Here is a 21,024-nt window from a genome sequence, read left to right on the forward strand (position 1 = left end):
AAATAATCCATGAACCAGAGGTTAATTTCTGTCCTTCAACTTCTATGTTATGCAGTTTCAACATTCTTGTAATTCACCCAGGATTCTGTTAGATCCAGCATTCTTCAACCTTAAAATGTCATTAAAATGAAGCCTATGGTAATGCTTCTCGACTGGATGTGATCTCACCCTCTAGGAGATATTTGGCAAGTCTGGAGACATTTTGGTTGCCACAACTGGTTGGTGGTGTGTGGGGGTAGTGGGAGAGGGTGCTACTAGCATCTAGTGGGTGGAGGCCAGGGATGCTGCTAAACATCATCAATGCACAAGACAGTCCCCCCACAACAAAGAATTATCCAGCCTCAATGCCAACAGTGCCACTGTTGAGAGAGCCCAGCCTAAAGGATATTGTGCTGTTTCAGCAGTCCAGTCATTAGGAAATCATTTCCACCAGCTGCTCTCTCTGTGCGTCTTATATTAGAGTAATTGAGGGGTAATGGAGCAGTAGATGTGAATGGAATTTACCTCCATGTTTGGAATCTCAGCAGTTTACACCCTGTTTAATTTAAACAATGAGAAGAAGGCAATTCACCATTATCTAAACAAAATTTATTATTTTATTCTATTTTGAAAGACTTAGACTTTATAAATTTTGGATATTTTACTGAGGTTTTCAGTTCTTCCTCTTCAAAACAGAACTTTTCCTTTGTGAAGCTGTCATTTGATAAGTCTAGAAAAATAGTAAAACTTTAATGGTGACGTGAATTACTCATAATCCTCAGCTTTCCAAACGTACCAAATTGAATTTCACAGGGCCAAGTTCAGCCAATAGGTCTGTGCTCTGGTTTCTAGTTAACTCAAAAGTACTTATCAGAACTTAAGAATCAATAAAAGATTCTGTCTTCTTGTTTTCATTGCCTTCTCTGATAAGCAGTTTTGCTGAGGACATAATGTTTGGATTTAAATTAACAACCATTTCCTATATCCTTACAGTGATTAACTAAGTAATCCAGGCAACAGGTTGAGAACAAAGGAGAGATGTCTTATGGCAGCATAACAGGAACGCCGAGAGCCAGTCAAGGCTTTAATCCCAGCTTTACCGCTTGCTGTGTGACCTTGGTAAAAATCAATTAAACCAATATTTAACTCTTATTTAAGATGTGGATATACTTAAATCTCCTGTGAGCAGTAAGATAAATGTTGGTGAGGCAATTAATTTATAAATTGCTGAATAGATTGCAAATATCAGGCACTAACTCCCCTCATCTGTAAGGACTTCACATGTATTTGAAACTTATAAACAGAGGTGATGAGAGCTTAAGTGACTTTCCAAGTCTACACTGGTAGGAAATGGTCTAGAATGGGGACTCAAGTCCTCAGCCACTAGTCTAATACTCTCATTGTGTATAGCATTTTACTTGTTCAAATTTGTGCCATCCAAAAATCTCGCAAGCAGCTTTCTCAACATGTCTAAACATGCCATAATCACCATGCGCTGGTTAACATTGGACGGAGGACCATTTAGAAAGCCATGGAGATAACAAAATATTATAAATAATTTCCATTTTTTTGTTGAATTCCTACTCTATCTCACCTATTGATTGCTTTTTATATACTTTCTCATTACTTTGTCATAACAGCTTTTAGAGATCAGCCTTATTATTCCCACTGTATAGATGAGGAAACCAAAGTGCAGAAAAGTCAAGTGATCAATCTGAAGTCACACGTCTGCCAAGAGGCAGAGCTTGAAACCAAATGCAGACATAAATATTTATACTTTTTCCCCTTTACTCTGCTCTTGTGCATTATAATGGTGCGTTAATCAATATCCGTTCATATACTACTGTTTAAGAAACCAAAACTCTCAAAATAGTACTTTCTCTGTGTCCACAATTTTTTCTTGTCTACAAGGATGTCATGTCCAGCGTTGAACTTAAAGAGCCAAGTGTGGCTCAGGTCTCTCTCTCTTTCTGTCTCGTTCTCACCCTTTCCTCCCTTTCTTTTCTCATCCTCCCCCTCTCAAGACAAGAATGTTTAAAGAAAACTAAAGAAAATGATAACTTATGAGGAATACACTTAAAATGAAGAATAGATTTAAATATGGCACTCCTTCATAGTCCAAGGGAAAAAGAAGCCTCTGCTGGAGCATCATCTCATGAGTTCACCTGAGTCCCTAGACCCTGTCTTCAGGATTGTCTGACCTCTAGGATCCTCTACTATAAACTTCTGCTATGCAAATCTTTCCATACATTTCAAGAAATTCCCACCGTCTACCTATGGGAGGAATGACACCTCTCTAGTTCCATCTTCTCAGCCTCAACAGTACATATCCTCACATCTGAGTTGTTAGAACAAGCTTCTGAAGATTCCAACAGGACAGAGCAGAGTAGGCTTTTGTGCTGTGAGTGGCACAGAATATTGCAGGGCGAGCATGGACACTGCCAGGTCTTTGAGATTTTCCTGCAGGGTGAGCAGCACACCTACCACTGTACTTTTCTAAGTATCCAGTGGTAACTGTTAAGCCATACACATAGCCCACATGTCCATGTTATCCCAATACTATGTGAGTCCTCAGAGAAAGCTGTCTAACTTGTTGGTTTGGTTCAATTAGTAAATGAAATTCTGTGAAAATTGGGGCAAGTAAACTAACTGTGAATGCTGCCTTTCACTGTCCAGGCCACCTTTTTTTCCCTGTGCCTTCGTAGATAATTTTAGTGGGACATTGGGAGAGCCTGTGTCAGGAGTTGCCAACTAGCCACAGTTCTAAAAAGAAAAGACTATTTTGTGCAGTTTTAAAAAATGGTCTTTTACACTTTTGTTCTCATTGGAAATTCATGTTGTGTTATAAACAGATTAAATCCTGAAGACATCATCATGTATTTAATAAAAGCTACTTTTCATTATATGCCATTAATGGTGGCTTTCGGGAAAGCTTCAAATTTTTACCTCTGTATTTTATTCTCTTCTTTGTCTGGTTCCTAGACCTTTATTAATGTCCAGTATGGACGGAATAAAAACATTTTCACTTGATATAATTTTAAAACCTAATTTATATCTTTTTTTTCATACATATTCATATGAAGACCACGTAACCCCCAGAAAAATAGAACTTATATTATGAATTGATTAGTGTATCAAACAAGTGTATCAGATGCATACAAAAATGTGTGTTCTCTGTGATCTTAAAAGATATTTTTTAAGTTAAAGATTTATTTATTCAACAACCTGTAACTCCTACATGCTACTGTAAAAATCCTAAAAACATAAAGCAGTAGTGGCAAACTGACAGTTAATTTTCACAAATTAAAACATCTTTAAAAGATAGGAAAAAACCTATCAGCTAAGATTAATTTATTATGTTATCTTCCTTTATATGCAAAACTCTTGGAATTTAGATGTTGCTTGTGAGAAGAAGAAAGAAATCTTAGATCATATGGAAAGCATGTGATTACCTCCCATAAGAGAGTTTCTTTCACAAAATTAATGAAAGGGTTATAAGAACAAAATATACGATGCTTGGCATGGAATCTTGAAGAGCAGGGAGGGTGGGTGTGTGCGTGTGAGTCACTCAGAATAAAAGCCGCTATAAAGAAGAGAATGTTTTAACTTGGCTCTGTGAATTGAGCATTTTACCAGGTTGCAGGTGGTGGAAATCTGAGTCTCATTCTGCCATTTAAAAGGAAATGAGGGGAAGGAACTGTTTAATGCTGAGTCTCGCCATCCTAGCATTCATATTAAGATGGAGCCTCCTAAAGTTCTCTAAAGTATGAAATCTTTGTGGTGCAAGAAAATTCAGACTTCATTTAGCATTCTACCAGTCACTCCTTTTGGATTATTCTTTACACCTTTGAAATGTCCAAGTCACTCTGGGATAGCTATTTGTAAGCTGCCACTGTGAGATGACATTTAAAACGAATGAAAGAGATATAGGCAACATCCTCTCTAAATAAAGAAAATCAACCTCGGCATGGAAGCTGGTGTGGAAATGCTTGTTTTCTGTCCCACTCTTCTGTGCATATGGCATTCTGGAAATTATAAATTCTGTTTTACAGAACTACAATATTTATTACCAGAGGAAAATAGATTATTAATTACAGCCAAAGGCTGCTTTGATTAAATATACACTTAATTAGCTATGCTAAGCTCATCCATCCCAGAGCTCCTAATATTTTCAGCCCGATGATTCTTCTAGTACTTTTAATTAAAATTGTTTTAAAAAGCCACAAGTTAGCTGCATGTGCACTTAAACTGAAGTTATCTCTTCAGTGTTTCACTGGTTTCCGTATGCCATGTAATTAATCTTTAGTGATTAAATGTACATAAAATCATCGGAGATGCAGGGTAATTTGTGCAGACATGGAACAATGGAGAGCTTTTACTGGGCCTTGGCAAGATTGTTTTATCTGCTGAAAATTATTTCAAAAGCGTACAGATGTTAATTGTTTGAGGGAACTAAATTTACAAAAATTTGCCTCTCTCCCCTACTCTTATAACAAAGCGAAATAACATCAACAGTATTAGTATAGAAAAAGGTTTGTGGCAAGTTAAATTTAAAAATGATGACTCCATCTACAGAGTTACACTCGCTCTGTTACTCTGTCTTATTTGCTTCCTGAGGGAGACAGGTGTAAAACCCAGTTTTCAAGAAGTGCCCCTGAATATTGTTGTCTAATTTTACATGCATGCACCCAGACCCAGAAGCCTTGAGTTGGTTCCAGCTCTTTGTACAGTCCAGCTGCTGTTTCGGAGAAGTTCTTGCTGTTGGAACCACTCATGATTGTGTCCACATAAGAGAACCCGGGTGGTCTTTTCCCCCTGAACTTCATCCATCTCATCTCAGTGGGCCGCTGAACACCGGGAGGCAGTAACAATACTACGTCACACATGGGCGTGGCTGGGCTGTGAACTGGGGATCTGAAGGTGAAATTCAATAACACATTGATAGGCTGTTGAGTCACCTCGTTGTCTGAGCTTTACCCGATTCACTTATATAAAAAAAGCGGGAGGAACTTCTCTTTACCAAAGTTTTGAGTAACTTCAGGCGTTGTATAAGGAATAGTGCTTATTCATGCTTATGCATACTTTATTTTAATAGATTTTTTAGAACTGAGGAGGTCATTGGATAGCATCTTATCTAACCTATTCATTTTCCAGAAACATTTTTTCACTTTTCGACTGGAGTTTTCTTATCCTGGGGACACAGGTTAAGACAGTTATCTATACTCGTGAATGCCTGCAGTTCATTCACTACTTAATTGTAATCTTATGAACTGTTTACTAAAAGGAAATAGAAGAATAAACTTCCCACCAATCCTCTTGTCCAGCTTTTAGAGCTTCTATGCTAAAACTCTTCTTAATGTTTAAAAAGAATTAATAGGAATTTGTAGAAAAACCTTGGGTTTTCTTTTTTCACTTAGTAGCTGTGTCGTCTGGAGAATGTTGCTTATTCTGTTAAGGTTTAGTTTCTTTATAGGATGAGTATGGTCATTTCTGTACCTTTAGTAACAGGTAGTACTGAGTAGAGTACGTGGCACAGAGTAGGTGCTCAACAAATTTTTATTATCCATTTCAAGTTACACTTAGAGACAATCAAGTCAATGAAATTACTAGGGCAAATTCCAACTATTTTATATAAAATAGTATCAGTTGCTGTTTTAAATGGACTTACTTTATCTTTTGCCTTAAGCAGAAATCCATTTTCTTGTTAACAGAAAATATTAGGGCCGGCCTGGTGGTGCAGCGGTTAAGTGCGCACGTTCCGCTTCTCGGTGACCCAGGCTTCGCCAGTTTGGATCTCCCGTGTGGACATGGCACAGCTTGGTAAGCCATGCGGTGGCAGGCGTCCCCCATATGAAGTGGAGGAAGATGGGCAAGGATATTAGCTCAGGGTCAGTCTTCCTCAGCAAAAAGAAGAGGATTGGCAGCAGATGTTAGCTCAGGGCTAATCTTCCTCAAAAAAAAAAAAAAAAAAGAAAAGAAAATATTCTTCTCAAAGCCCATGAATTTCAGAAAGTTGGAAGCATGGTGTTGGGAAAGCAGTGGGCACAAGTTCAGGTGGTTTTACCTTTGGATATAAAAGCTGGTGAATTTCCCCCCGGGTTTGGCCTTTTTACTGTAGTTTCATGTCATCGACTGAGCTCAACAAGTGTCAGAATGAATTCAAATGACAGAATTGATTGTTGAAAATGATTTAAACCTCCCGCTCCTTCTAGGGTGATGGCTGTTTGTTCAGATTTTGTCCTGTCCTTTCAAGCTCATATGAAATACCTTTCATTTTCCAGGCATGAGGCTAGAGATGCTGGTATTGAAAGAGACAGTTATATATCATGCAAGTTCTACTTTTTTGTATTAGTTGCCATGTTCTAAAACTCAGATATATTAACTTGGATAAAATATCTTTCTAAATTTATATCCCACACAAAGCTGTAAATGATTCAGATGGAGGACCATAGAAAGTACAAAAGAATTTGTATGTATGTGTGTGTGTGTGTGGTGAGAAAATTACCCACTTGGCTAGGTGGGTACTAACCAGAAAGGCAGCATTTCAGAACGCTGGAAGAAGTTGTTTGTTATTTCTAAAGTAGTCACTGAAAATATGTCTATAGGAAATGGGCAACATCTACTTAGAATGCCTTTATACTTAAAATTCAACTTCTATAGGATGTATTTCTATACTGTGTGGATTAATTAATTGGAAAAGAAACTGAGGCTAGGCTGTTGTAGAAAATCTGCCAATCTGATAGGTCCCATTGGAATACATATGAATGAGAGCATCAGTTACCATTTTACAACCCTCTCCATCCTTCTCCTGTGGACCATCCATGCTGTCTCTGTCTGGATCCAGGCACTGATCCTTTTTTCCCAGGAACTTCCTAAATGCCTAAATGGTTTCCCTGCTTCCATTCAATTACTTCCCACTACAGCCTTCAGAGTTATCTTCCCAAACCCTAAATGAGATCATGCTACTGTTCATATGAAAGGTGTTTAAAACAAATACCTTACCATGGCCCAGTGAGGACACAGGGATCTGTGTCAAGGCCTCCTTTCCAGCCCCTTTGCCCAACACTTCCCCAAATCCCTCTGTACTCAGTTGCGCTAGATCTCTCCCTGGTTCCCAGAAGACTTACCCTTTCAAGCCTTTACCTTGGGATTCCTTTCCCTTCTCCTGTCTTTACAACTTATGAAACTCTTCATCTTTTAAGACCCACCTCAAATGTCAAATCCTGAAATCAAATCCCAATACTCCCAGGTATAGTTAGCCCCTTATGTTCCCAGTGAACTCTCTTAGTACCTTGATTTCAGCTCGTTGTCAGTTTGCTTGCGATTATAGATGTGCGTGATGTTTTTCCCTAGCAGACTGTGAGAACGGTTGCCTTCCCTTGCTCAGCCTATCACACCTTCTGATCCTCAGCTTCCACTCTTTCAAATGGGGATAAAATACTTACCTCACATGATTGTTCCTGGGTGTGAATGAGATAATGCAGACCAAGTGCTTCGCTCTGCTCCTGGCACTTTGAGAATGCTTACTCAGTGCTAACTGGCTTTGGCATGGTCACTGCCAGGACTGGTAGCACAGTGTTAACTTGGATCCCCAGAGAATTTCCTAGTCTCTGTCACTCAAGAGTTACTCAGGAAGGAAGGGAGGGAAGGAAGGAAGCATGGATCAACATCATAGCTCTTAGCTAGCTTCCTGAGCTCTATTATTTATTTCGTCCTATCCACAACTCTGTGAATGGGTGTTATCTTTCCTTTTCCAGATGAAGAAACTGAGACTCAGAGAGTTTTAATAACTTACTCAAAGTTACACAGCTAATATTGAGAACTGTGTTTAGACTCCAGTTTGAATGATTCTCACATCCATGTTCGTTTGTACTAAATATTTAGTGTACTGCAACATTGGTGGGACTTACCAGCAGAGCTTCTGAGTAGGGCTTGCCTTTGCTTGCCACTCAAATCATTTATACAAAATATTTAGGTAAAAGGAATAATATGGGTAACAGGGACACAAAATGGAGCTAGGCAGTACAAGGAACACAGTTTGCATGTAAAGACAGGTAACTTTAATGACAAATCCAATCACCTTTATTTTAACATGGATCTTGATAGAGAAATATATGAAAATTTATTTTACACACTTATTGAATGTCGAGTATGAGCCAAGCGTGTTTTTGGACCCTGAAACTACAGCACTGAACAAAATAGTCAGTTTCTTGTCATTTAATGTTATTTGCGCAGAAGCATTTAAATAGTGAGACCTTCAATCGATTTTATAGATAGAGTATAGTGAACCGCTGGTGAAGACATCCTCAGCATCTTTGATTCTGTTATGACAGATGCTCTGTTACAAATAATTCACTATCTCATAGTCCCTTATTAGTAACTATGTAGAACACTTTTATTTCTTTCCTTTAACACATAGTTATTTTTAGCACTTCTTTGGCACTATGCTTGTGTGGCTGAGACCCAAGGTTGTGTTTTTGATATCCGGATATGCTCTCATAACAAAGATGGGACCAAGAGATCTTGTCCAAGGGCTAAGAGCACATTTCCTCTCTTGTTCAGTGGATATGAAAGATGAATAGCTCTATCTAAATCCTGATGCTGTTTATAGTAATTTTTAAAGAAAATCTGGGTCGTTTAATTACAATGAAGTTTCTTCCCAATGCAACTATTTGAGTTCATTTTAACAGCATTTGCCCTATATATGCCTTATGTCTCTATACCCTTAGGCCTGTTGCAGAAAATGTTATATCTTCATCAGAATTTCTCATTAAGTTTAATGCACTTGGATCTGATATGTCAAAACTCACTGGATAGGTTTATTAACAATCAACTACATCAGCTGAGTATTATCTTAGGAAGTAAAAGGTCGGTAAGTAGTTGTTATCGTACCATTTCATCAGTGGACTCTTCTCCAAAGACTTCAAGTCATTATTCACTGCTTATAGTCACTTGAGATATAAAAAGTCTTTTTATAGTAATGAAAGAACTCCCACAATTAGCCAGAAGGCAACCATCTATCTTGTTAAATAGCTCAGCTTGGAGGAGAGCAGGATTTCAGGTGATATTCAGTAGATGAATTGTTATGACAATGATAAAGGTGGTGATACCAATCTGTGTTTTTCGCTGTAGGGAAAATGTGTGTATGGATGTACGCACACACACAAGAAAAAAGACGTTCAGTGCAGAGTAGTTTCTCTAGAGATATGCAAATACAGAAACGAGACTCTGTAGGAAGTTCTGTATCTGTGGATTCCTTCTAATTATTTGTTAACTCTAAATGATTACAGCACAAATTCATTTTTAGCTAATAACAAATATAACAATATTTTGAAACATTTTATTTTGAGATAATTTCAGACTTATCAAAAAGTTGCAAGAACAGTACAAAGAATTGTCAGATACCATTCATCTAGGTTTCCCAAATTTTAACATTAACATTTTACATATGGTTTAGATTCATTCTTTCTCTCTCTCTCTCTCTCATCAAGTCATAAATGTTAACATCACCAGTAATGACAAATCTATATTACTTGCTTCCTGATAGGATAGACTGAGAAAGACACAACACCACTTCTGACATTTCTGCCAAAAATACATAACCTGAATCTAATCAAGAAGAAACATTAGACAAAGACAAACTGAGATATTCTACAAAATAGCTGTACACATATAATACATGACTGTTTTACATCTGTTATATGATCTCAATAAAAGTTATGTTTTAGTTCTCCCTTAAAAATGTGTGACTCTTGCTAAATCTGAGAAACTAGACATTGTATTTTCGATACAACTAATTTTGATAATAAAATTAATTTGCGAAGATGGTAAATTTCAGCTTTTACTCTGTTTTTGTTGTTATTGTTTAAACCAGAGGAGTTTCAAGTCTGGTTATATTAGTCAAGGTCCCAGAAGGAAATGGAAGGCACAATCAGAGAATTTAATTGAAGAAAGTTTAATGGTGGAACAACTTACAGAGGTGTGAGCAGAGTTAAGAAAAAGAACATAGGGAATAGCAATAGAAAGAGAAGTCCTTACTACCCATAGACCTGGAGAGGAAGGTAAGAGAGTAGAGTGAACAGAATTTGGTAAGAGTTGGCGTCTTGAAAGCCAGGTGAGAGGAGGGCTAAGATACAGACGCAGAATACTGGCTCTCTCACCATTGGCTGAACCAAACAACAAACATGAAGCAGGGAGCCTGGTGATGCAGTATACTGTGGTCAGCATCTCAGGGCACAGAGCTGGGTAGAGAAAAGTGAAATATGGATCTAAGAGACAAACCAAGCACCAGTGCAAGTTCCAAAGGGGAGAAACCTCCATTTCTTTCATTAAGGTGAGAGAAAATAAATTAATTTATGAAGAAGCAAATAAAACTATGCTATATGTACTTTATTTCCCTCAGAAGGAATCAAAACATATCATAACCTGTTCCTTAATAATAGTAATAATTTATAGAAATAAACACTCTTCAAATTTGTTAAATCCCAAATGGGAAAGTTTAGAAGAGAAGACGTCTAGCAATGGGAATAAAGAATCAGAAGATACAGAAGAAGGTATACAAAAAAAATAAGAAAATGAAAAGATAATGGAGGAAAAATCAGTTATGAAAGATGCATCCCCAAGATTTCCTATAACCGAAATAATAAACTCATTCAAGAACAGTTCTGGTAAATTCACAAATAATGGGCCTAGAACATCTTTTTTTCTTTTTTTTGGTGGAAGGAAGATATACTCTGAGCTAACATCTATTGCCAATCTTCCTCTTTTTGCTTGAGGAAGATTGTCCCTGAGCTAATATCTGTACCAGTCTTCTTCTATTTTTGTCTGTGGAACACCGCCACAGCATGGCTTGATGAGCAGTGTGTAGGTCCGTGCACCCAGGCTGCCAAAGCAGAGTGTGCAAACTTAACCACTACGCCACCAGGCTGGCCCCAGGAACATCTTAACAAGAAAAGTTGAAGATGAATCTTGCTTGCATTTGGGAACTTCTCGAGCAAAGTCTATTGTGAAAGGCATCAAGAAGCAACATAGTGTCCGACTGTAGTAACCTCAGGGTGACAATCAACTAACTAAACGTAATAATAGGCTTTCCAAAGATCTCATTGGATTACTGGGAACCTGCAATTCATTACTGTTACATAGTAAGTATTTTTAATATATTCAGTTCTTTAGGTTGTAAATGTGTATTATGTCATAGAAGGTTGATGAGCTTCTGTGTCCCATGATCTCATAAGTTATAGGTTAGGCAACACAGAGAGTCATGCAGGGGGCCCAAAACTGTTGAACATAAAGTGGGTCTGGATTCCAGTGGAGGTGTCCCACTTGGCTGTTGCTCTCTCTTCTTGTGGGAACATTGTCAGTGAGGAAACAGACTACAGGAGGGTCAGACTGTCTAAGTTAGGAGTCAGTCAGTTTCATTTGTCTGGGAAAGCCAGGTGCCCAGCACCAGAGGACTGTGGAGCTCAAGGGAAGCAGGAAAATGACGCCACCATCCCTCGTAGTCCAGACGAGGCAAAAGGAGCCCCAGGATCACTTTTGGATAAGTCTACTCATTAGGTCACTTGTGATAATTACTATATTCTCTTCCAAAAATCCAGTAATAGCACTGTCAATAGAAGAACACTGGACTACACGACTTTTGGGTTAAAGCAATCTAACATTTCTTATGCTCTCAGCTTCTGAAATTACCTAATTATCACAAACCTGCTAGTGATTGTTTTGTTCACTGAAAACATTTTAAAAAGGCCAACATTAATTTCAGTCAATCTCTCAGTAGGTATTTTTCATATAATTTTGCACAATTCCTATTCTGTGAGTTCGTTTTGCTATAAATACTTTTTATACAGCACTATGCTCAATTTACATTAACAGATGTCCACATAGAATCAAACATACCAAAGTTTAGAAAAAAATTGTATGCTTAAATTCTTTAAAATTGATTTAAAGATTGTTTATGAGAAGTGTTTTAATGAACATAGGGTTTGGATTATTTTAAATTCCTTCCATACACAACATTTTAGCAGCAATTTAAATATTGTTTCCTCCTATAAAATGTTACTAGACCAGGGGCTGGCCCCGTGGTCGAGTGGTTAAGTTCGCGCGCTCCGCTGCAGGCGGCCCAGTGTTTCGTTAGTTCGAATCCTGGGCGCGGACATGGCACTGCTCATCAGACCACGCTGAGGCAGCGTCCCACATGCCACAACTAGAAGAACCCACAACGAAGAATACACAACTATGTACCGGGGGGCTTTGGGGAGAAAAAGGGAAAAATAAAAAATCTTAAAAAAAAAAAAAATGTTACTAGACCATATTTTTACAACACCTCATTAATTGTCAAATAGAGAATTCGATCAGAATTCACATAGGGACTTTATTCAAAATTAATTCCACATTTATTTGTGAGGGTGGGAGATCTTGTAAACTGTCATGCCGAACCAGAATTACAATATTCGGGTCTGAGGATCTAATGTAAAACATGGTGCCTGTACTTGATGACACTGTATGATATAATTGAAATTTGCTAAGAGAGTAGAATTTAAATGTTCTCACCAAAATAAATAAATAGAGGTGATGGATGTGTTAATTAACTAAATGGTTGGAATCCTTTCACAATGTATACATACATCTAATCACCACAACATACACATTAAATATCTTAACAATTTTGTCATTCATACCTCACTAAAGCTGGATACAAATGAATAAATAAATAAATAAAAATTTTGTAAACATTAAAAAATAATATTCAAGTGCTTTATGCTTATACTCAATTTGAAATTGGGCTACGTCAATTGTGCATAACCCTTGATATTCTGTATTTCTTCTACTGAGTAGTCCTATATGTATTCTCCCATGAAAGGCATAGATGCTTAAAAGCCCTTATTTTTCATAAGAGGCACAGAGGGTTGGAAAGCCTCGTCATTCCCAAATAGCTGACTCTAGAAATGGCAGCTCACTAGGGTAACTTGGTTATTCGTGTGCTTGATTGCACTTTGAAAGGGGGAGGGGGAGAGCCTGTTTGTTTTCTAATACTCAGGAAAATTTTGCATATGGCTGGATTTGGACGAATAATCAAAGTAGAACAGCTCATATCCAAGCTGAGGCCACCAGTCACTCTGGGGAGGTTGTTGACGAGTGGCCCAGACTTTTCAGTTTATCCAAAAGGGTAGATTATTCGTTAACCGGAAGCTTCATCAAACATTACTGTGATATGGTTTACATATGAAAAGCTATATTCTTTACTTAACATTCACAAGTTGCTTATGGATTAATTAGCCCATCTGCCGCAACAAATGTATTCACACTTCTTTTGCACTGATTGCTGAAAGGTGACTACTTTTCTCCTATTCATTTATCCCTGTCAATATAGTGGAAAATAACTTTTTGGAAACAACACACTAATTTTTTCATATCTGTAAAAATATGTATATGTTTCAGCTTATCCACTGAGTTGCTAAGATAAGTTCAGAGGTGAAAGGAAGACCTTCTCAGAAAATGGTTTCCCATGATCACTTTTTCTTTTAGCCACCAATATCTGTTTGTTAGTTCATCTGAATACCTTATAACCGCTCAAGTTCGACATGATTAAGACTATTTTTGCCACTTGTTTCCAATCCCAAATTTAGTTTTTATGAGGACAACCCCATGTCTCTATTTATCCTAGAACTTCTACCATTGGCCTCCTCCTTCTCTCTTCTCTGCTGTTGTCAATTCTGATGACCTCTTTATGCATAATGTGCCTGCTTTCTCATTTATCTCAAATCAGGTGGCTTAATCACCATTTCAGAGTCCAGCTGTCCCACTCTGGGACTTCTAGACTCTTATCAAATATCAATCACGTGAATCTTTTCAGTTAAACTCTAGTTGCTCGGTAGCAGTAGGACGAAAGCAAGTTTGGCCACAGTTATCCAAATGGTAGACGTTATAGCAATAGAGGGATTATCTCATTACTTCTCATGTTTATTATGACACTCTAACCTCTCACCCATTCCATTTAACATCCACTTTAGAAAAAGTCTTTCTCTATCCTATGCTTGAATCAAATCACCAGCCTTCCTTAAAACCCTCCTGCATGTAAACTTCAAACTCAAATCCCATAATACACAGGCATTCCTTTTTTAATCTTCAAATTACCTTTCATCTCCTCACATCAATTTTGCTTCCCACCCTCTTCATCCAGTCTTTCCTCCTGAAAATCAACTTCCCTGCTCTCTTCTAGCACTTTTGCTTTGGTCCTTTTACTAGACACCTGGAACAGTTTGGCTCTACACCCGTAACCACCTGTATTAAATGGGACACATTTAATAGAGGACTCCTCCTCTAATCTCATTTCATAAAACAAGTAAAAATTTTAAGTTGCCCATATAAAACTGAGATTGAGACAGAAAGGGAAGAAGATTGAGGAAGGTAGGAAAGAAGGAAGCAAGGGAAGAAGGGAGGGAGAGAATATGATGGAAAAGAAATAGAACGATAAGGCTAGCCCCATGGTGAAGTGGTTAAAGTTCCACACCCTCTGCTTGGGTGGCCCAGGTTTCCAGGTTCGAATCCTTGGCATGGACTTACTCCACTCATCAGCCATGTTGTGGAGGCATCCCACACACAAAGTAGAGGAAAACTGGTACATATGTTAGCTCAGGGTGAATCTTTCTCTCGAAAAGAAAAGAAATAGAAAGATAAGGATATGGCATCATGCAATATCAAATACCTTGTTGTTGTTTTAGGATCTAACCACTTGGGAAAAAAACAAGTTTTGCTATTAACTTATTTGTTAATTTGCTACAAAATTTTTCTATAGGATTAAAACTTTAGATACTCTTCCAACGTTATTCTTCTCCCTAGCTGTAACTGATGATTACTGAGCAAAACAACTGCCAGAAAATCCCAATTAAACTATTCTCTTTTCTGTTGTGAAAGGAATAATTTAAAAATGGTGACCTTTTGGTAGGCTAACAATATGTTGATGAACTTCAAGTGAGGTGAAAAAAAAGAGTGTTTTGTATCATCAGTGCTTACATTTTCTGAGGGATCACGTGGGGCAGTAGAGCCTTTAAAGGTCATAGACTTCTTTACTTTGAGAGATATTAAATAGCTTATGAAAATAGAGGTCAGCTGCGTGATAACTGGAAGAAAAGAGCATTCCCCAATGGGGAAGTAAGATATTTTGAGATTACATTGACTGTCCTTTTTTAAGATTGTATTTGATTGTCCTTAAAGCCAAAAATGAAACTTGCATATAAATGCCGTGATTGTAAATGAATGAATATTCAGGTCTTAGAATCAATAGCTATTGATTTTGCTATATGAATACTAATATCATCTGCATATTACAATACATATATATAACTAAGCACTAAAATAATAACTAATGATTATACAACCTAAAATACTCTTTAATAATTTATGTTTCTGCAGATATTTTTATACTTTTCTGGATTTTGCAAAAATAATCTTACTTAGCACATAGGAACACAAAATAAATAATCATTATCAGTAGGAACTCACTTTTTAAAAATTATTCCTGCTTTGAAGATCACTAAAACAAATAAGAAACAAAGGGAATATGAAGACTAGATTAACATGTAGGCAAGGTACTAAGCCACCTCGGGGAAGAAATGGAATAATGGCATTTGTCCACTACTTAATGACACACATTTTTTGTGTTAGTAGGATTTAATGTGTGACTGGAAGAAAGCCTGGCCACAAATTATTTTTTCTTTTACCCTCAGATATTGCTTGAAATTTCTTCAAACAAGGGCACTGTCTTCTTTCATTCTGCCACTGTTACGAGTTACTCTCAATGCAAAGTTTATAGGAAAAGGTAATAAATTGACATAGTTCCAGTAGGTTTTAAATAGTTGATAATAGTTTATGACTGAGAGTTCTTTTCAGAGACAGAAGGGTATGAGACCTTGCAGGAGCAGATACGGTATTCACTAAATTGAAGGGGCACTATGAAATGGGAATCCTAGGGACAAAAGGACAGTTCTTCGTTACCACATAGATTCTATCAGAGCAATTTTATCTACCACTGGATCATCTTCCATAACCCTGGAATTTATAAATACTGACCACAATATGAAACATAGACCGTTAAACATGAGCAGCTAGATTTTAGGCTTTTCCGTTCTGGAACATCTCTTATTATTTTCTGACTACAGGTCCTCAGGGGAGACAGTGGTGGCCCCAGCCCAGAGTGCCTGTCATCTGACAGTAGCTTAGGGAATGAATGACTGTGTCTGTAGGTGTTCTGTGTTCACATACTCCCATATGCCCAAAGTCATCAAGACCTTCCAAGCTTGTGCCAATGAAGATTCAGTGATAATTTTCAAGTTTAGTCCATGGAGAAAAGAATCAGAGAGTGAATGTACAGATTACTGAGTGTGTGCACACTGGTAGGTACCCACCCAAATCTTTAACTGAAGTTTCTTACTAGTGATCCAAGAACTGTACTGGGACGTATTTTGCTGGTGAGGAAACTTAATTCGTCGATTTTTGAAGGCACATTAACTCTTTCAGGGTCCATTGAGTAAATTAACTCCTCTGGGTCATTAAGCCTATTTCTACATGACGTGACAATTTCTACCTAGCATTGTATCATTTACCCCAAAATGCCCCACACTTTCAGATATGTGCTCTGAGCACACACATATTCTTTGTCTACTCAGGGAGAGAGAATGTACTCATTTGAATGTCAGCAATCACTCTGTTACTATAACTCAGTGACTCCCTTTGCTTCTTTTTAAGGCACCCAGGGATCTCTAAGGATTTGCTGGTGCATAGCAGTTATCAGAGCCTCACCAAGAGGCGGGTAGCTTAATTGCCTAGAAATGGTAGAATTTCAGGGATTTTGAACACAGTATTGTGCCCCCAAGTATCTCTTCCTATTTGCAAAAGCCAACATTATTGATTCATTTGAGGTGAGAGTTGTGAAGTTATTTCAGGATTCTATAGTCCTTTGTTAAAACACAACTTCCACAGAGAGTCTGTGTCATCAGGACCCATTTTAGGGGAAAAAATTAACAACTGTTTGAGAGCCGTCTGTACTGCCCCTCAAGAGGGTCCTCAGAAAAGTGTGCGGGTGTTTTGGGTGCCACAAAGACTGGGAAACATCACTGTTGCTTAATAAGTAGGCATGGGAGAGTATCACAAAAGAATAATTTTTCTCTCTGAAGTGCCAGTGGTTGCCCCTGCTGAGAAGCAGTGATGGAGGGCAAAGGCAAACGTCACCTCTTTCTCTGTTTGTCCAGGGCTGCCTTGGAGAGTCATAAATTGGCATAAATTAAAACAGGTGAGGATCCAAAGAGACAGCGTGTACTCACTTAGAGGAGTTTTAGAGCAGTGCTGCTTTTGTGTGCATATAAATCAGCTGAAATCTTGTTAAAATGCTGATTCTGATTCCGTAGGTCTCTGATAGGACCAGGGATTCTGCATTCTAATAATCTCTTAGGTGATGCTTATACTGCTGGTCCACGGACCACACTTTGATTAGTAAGGATTTAGGACAAAATGTACATTAGCAATAACATGATCTTGGATAAAAAGATGACGAATGTTAAAGAAATTTGACAATATCCTCAAAAATTAGATTCCAGGCAAGTAAGATTTTAATTAAATATTGACAGTCCCACCAAGAGATTGATAGATCATTTTTTTAAAAAGGATATACTTAACATTTCTACCTTTCTAAATATTTTGGTGAACATTTTATGAAGCCGCTGTGTTATTTAAGTTTTTAAATCTTTACTAATAATTCTGGCTGTGTGCTTCATAAAGATACAAGAGGTAATTGTTTTCCTGTTCATCTCCATTTCCTCATGTTGGTGAAGAGTTCAATAAATGTCAATGTCTGATTCAATATTCCTTTACAAAATTCATATCAGAGCTGGTTTCAACTTCCCCTTCCACCTTGTATTAATCTATCATGACAGCCTCTCTGTGCTTTCCTCTGAAATGAGCAATGTCCTTTTATCTTCGCAGGTCAATGGGAAGGATCTCTCAAAGGCCACCCATGAAGAGGCAGTGGAAGCTTTTCGGAATGCCAAGGAGCCCATTGTGGTCCAGGTGTTAAGGCGAACGCCTCTCAGTAAACCAGCCTATGGAGCAGCCCCAGAAGTGCAGCTCATGAACGCCAGTACTCAGACGGACATCACATTTGAACACATCATAGCCCTGACCAAACTGAGGCCACCTACCCCTCCAGTGCCAGATATCTGTCCATTTCTGCTCTCAGACAGGTATTTTTCTGTCATTTCTCCCAAAGCCTTATTTGTTTTCGTCATTTAACATAGGTGTTGGAAAGAATCAGTAACGCTAGCGAGTTGACAATTACAGAAACAGGCTCTCAGTTCTGTTTGGAAAATGTCTCCACTGTGTCTACATCCAATTAGTCCTCAGCTGTCCCTACTAGCTCTTTTCCCTGACCCATACAGTTGCTTCACCTCAGGAATCATACTTGCTGAAGTACAGTGAAAAGGTCTGGCTCTGATTGGTTCATCATCATATTTCCAGTCATCAGTACCTCACACTACTCATGAGCACTGGTCAGGGAAATAGCTTTTCTCACCAAAGCTGCCAAAAGCCTTATTAAGACTGACACAGAAGCGGCGCATTGGCACCATATTCTCCTCTGTGGGTCGCCTCTCTTTCTCTCTTCTGCTTTTCTCTTCTTTAAAGAAGAAGCTAGAAAATTAATTAAAGTGCAATTCTCCAAAGAAAGCAATTATCCAATATATTGAGATGTAAATAAAAGGTCCTGGCTGTCAGAGAATAAGTATAGAGCTATGAAGTAAGGAACTATTAATGGATATTTCTTCCCTAATTTTTACCTAATTTAAAGGCAGTTAGAGAGATTTTATTCAAATAATCCTACTTGTACAGTTTTGGAAGGATTTTTTGCCCCATACTTTTTGTTCTGTGAGCTTTTCAGCAAATATTCAAACATTATTGAGAGCAGTAGCCTCTTTAGACTGCATTTTCGTTGCCTACTGCATTCCGTTCTCCACTTTGTAAAACACAGATCTGATCCTGTCACTTCTCTGGCCTTTGGTGGCTTTTGTAAGTCTATTTCAGTGGTTCCAATGTGTACATTAGAATCGCCTGGAACTTTGTAAAGAAATACCAATGCAATGCCTGAATCCCACCTCAGACCAGTTAAAGAAGAATTTTTTAGAGTGAAACTCAGGCATCAGAATTTTTCAAAAGTCTTCCTAGGCAATTGTAATGTGAGCCATGTTTTGGAAACCACTCCTTGAAACTTCAAGTTCTGGGTAGGAGCGCTGTTTGTTTTGCTTAAGATTGTATTCATCCATCCATTACTTATTAAATAGCCCTTTATGTCAGGCACTGGAACTAGGTGCTGGGCATAAACGTGGAACCAAAAATAATCATTGCCTCCTGGAGCTTATATTCTAGAGGGGAGATGAACAATGCACAAGCAAACAAGTATGTAATATTATTAGTACAGCCTGACACAGAGTAGCAATCCAATAAATACTTTCCTGAATGCCTAATAGTAGCTAACATTTATTAGCTCACTTAACATGTTTTCGGTAATATTCCAAGTGTCGTACATTTGTTAACTCACAACAACCTTTGGAGGGAGTATCTTATATTATGACCCATGTCACAGATGTCAAGTAATTTGGCCAATATCACATAGCTAAAAAGTGGCAGGGCCAGGCTTCTGAGATGAAGAGGTCTGAGCAAAGTGCCCCCTCTTTCAGCCAACTGGCTGTGTCGCTCTTCCTAAATCCTGCAGATCTCAGCTTAGAGGCAGCCTCTTCCAGCAAACTTCCTCGGGCTACAGTAGGTACATCCCCACCATGTGCTCCATATTTTCCCCTTAATTATCACACTATATTAAAATTCCCACTTGACTGCTTTACCCAATTAATAGGGCAAGAACTGATTTTGTGCACCAACATATTTCCAGCACTTGGCATAGGGCCTGGCATCTGGTAGACACTCAATAAATGTTTATTGAATGAATAAGGTGTTCCTCCTGGCAGGGCTCCCATCTTACTAACTGAAAGATGAGGGAAACACATCAGATGCCCCAAACAACAAGCCTTCGTGTTTCACCAGCCCAAAGGGGCTTTGCAGAGCCAGGCAAGATTTAAGCAAGAAGGGGTTACCTGTTAGACCAGCAAGTGAGATGCTGCATACACTGCTTTTACTAGTTGGGTCCACGTTGATTAACCCTTTATGGAGCTGACAGCCATAGATAGGAGTGAGAAGAGGCTGGTAGAATATTTACGCTGACCGTGGGAGGGCACTAGGATGGCTCTCTCTCACCTTTCAGCTCGTGATAAAGGAACTGATTTATACCACTAACCCTGATTTTTCAATAATGTCCACTCTGGTCGGGCTTAGAGGTTTTACCCACAACCAACTTGGTTAATTGCGTTTAAACTTTTTCATTGACATTTAGAAATAGAGATGAACTCATGTCCTTCGCTACTAAACTATGCTTGGCCTTCATATGGTATAATGTATAGTATCTATATCATAGCGTATAGTAATTTGAAAGCATTTCTGTAAATTATTTAAAGCAATTCTCGAAAGTTAAAGGATATATAAAAGCAATGTACAGTGCCCTGGGTCCCGCTCATTTCCTTTACTTAATCAGTTCTCTCTTCTAAAGGGATTATGAAACCCTGTGGCTTATATGAGTTTCCAGTGAATTATCACCATGAATTATCTTTAATATTTGTGTTTAATATTTCCCCTTTTTATCAAAGAGGGGAAAAATGTGGATTATGAGGGAGAATGAGGAAGGAGGTCTTAAGGAATGGGGGCAAAGTGAATATGTTTTATAATCTGAAAAATATGTGCTTTTGAAAACAGATTTCAAAAAACAGTTTGGGGCTGTATATTATGCAATTGGTAGTACTTTGTTACAAAATACTCACTTTGGTAGACTGCATTCTCAAATGCCACATACCTATGTATGAAGCAAGTCACATTTGGTGGAATGGAAGCCAGCCAAAGCGTGTTAATAAAGCACCGTAGTCTGTCAGAGATTTCACTTCAGTTTCTTCACAGAAC

The 21,024-nt window shown here is 38.1% G+C and overlaps 1 protein-coding gene across 3 annotated transcripts in view; it reads left to right on the forward strand.

Annotated features, from left to right (window-relative positions):
• Window positions 1–21,024, forward strand: part of PDZRN4 (PDZ domain containing ring finger 4) — a 337,813-nt gene that overhangs the window by 255,650 nt on the left and 61,139 nt on the right. For all 3 annotated transcript variants that reach the window (XM_044756217.2, XM_070493927.1, XM_070493928.1), the window contains one exon: window positions 17,956–18,212. In XM_044756217.2, coding sequence (XP_044612152.2) covers window positions 17,956–18,212 — 257 coding nt within the window. The remainder of the gene's footprint in view (window positions 1–17,955; window positions 18,213–21,024) is intronic.

The sequence above is a fragment of the Equus asinus genome, chromosome 22 (assembly GCF_041296235.1).
Source record: "Equus asinus isolate D_3611 breed Donkey chromosome 22, EquAss-T2T_v2, whole genome shotgun sequence".
In the NCBI taxonomy this organism is placed as follows: domain Eukaryota; kingdom Metazoa; phylum Chordata; class Mammalia; order Perissodactyla; family Equidae; genus Equus; species Equus asinus.